The following is a 772-nucleotide window of genomic DNA, read 5'->3' on the forward strand; positions in this document are numbered from 1 at the left end:
CATTCAGTACATGATTGACAGCTGATCATTCACGCGTTATAAACTCATACTCAGAATAAAACTGCATTGATCACTGGGTGTCAATCATCTCACACAGCATCTGTCTATCATCTCAGGTGTGTGTGTGTGTTTCACACGCGAGACATGCAGAAGTTCAGGAGCAGGATTGAAGCTCTTTATTTAATTAGCCGTTCGTGTGTGTGTGTGTGTGTTTTCTCTCAGATCTCAGTCAGTGTTTGATTTGTTTCCCTCTTTGAAAGCAGGAAACTGATGAAAGTTCAGCGGATGTTCTTCAGTCTCTCAGCAGCGGCGCGTGAGATCGATCTCCATCGATAATGGGGTGAGTTATGAACTGTAATTTAATAAATCTTCAGACTGTGTTTAGTGTAAGTATGAGCTGTTCTCATCAGCTGAACGGTTTATGAACTACAGGGGGAACGCGTTTATCTTAAGCACCGTCGCGTTTAATGTTTCTGACTCTCTGAATCTCTTCTAAACTTTCGGTTTTTATTAGAACACAAGAGATTCGTTCGGTTCAGATCAGCTTCGTTCAGTTCGGTTCTGTTCGGTTCAGTTCTGTTCGGTTCTGTTCGGTTCATTATCGGCTCAAAATACAGTAGATAGAACTTATGATGGGACAGAAATATAAACATGTATTTTAGTGCCTCCTCGCTAACAAAAATTTTAAGAACATTTTCATAACCGCTATAAAACATTTTTTCTGAACGTTCTGTGAAAATGTTCAAAACTGAAACAGGTAGCAACATTTTAA

General features: G+C 39.6%; 1 protein-coding gene across 3 annotated transcripts in view; it reads left to right on the forward strand.

Annotated features, from left to right (window-relative positions):
- The first annotated feature begins 249 nt into the window (after nt 1-249).
- The window catches only part of vaspa (vasodilator stimulated phosphoprotein a), a 27,155-nt gene continuing 26,632 nt past the window's right edge, over nt 250-772 (forward strand). For 2 of the 3 annotated variants that reach the window (XM_081355133.1, XM_081355131.1), the window contains exon 1: nt 262-340. In XM_081355133.1, coding sequence (XP_081211259.1) covers nt 336-340 — 5 coding nt within the window. In that variant the 5' untranslated portion in view covers nt 262-335. Of the gene's footprint in view, nt 341-772 lie in introns of all 3 variants that reach the window. The other variant, XM_081355132.1, reaches the window with a different exon arrangement.

This window comes from Scardinius erythrophthalmus, assembly GCF_964197995.2.
Source record: "Scardinius erythrophthalmus genome assembly, chromosome: 23".
NCBI lineage: Eukaryota > Metazoa > Chordata > Actinopteri > Cypriniformes > Leuciscidae > Scardinius > Scardinius erythrophthalmus.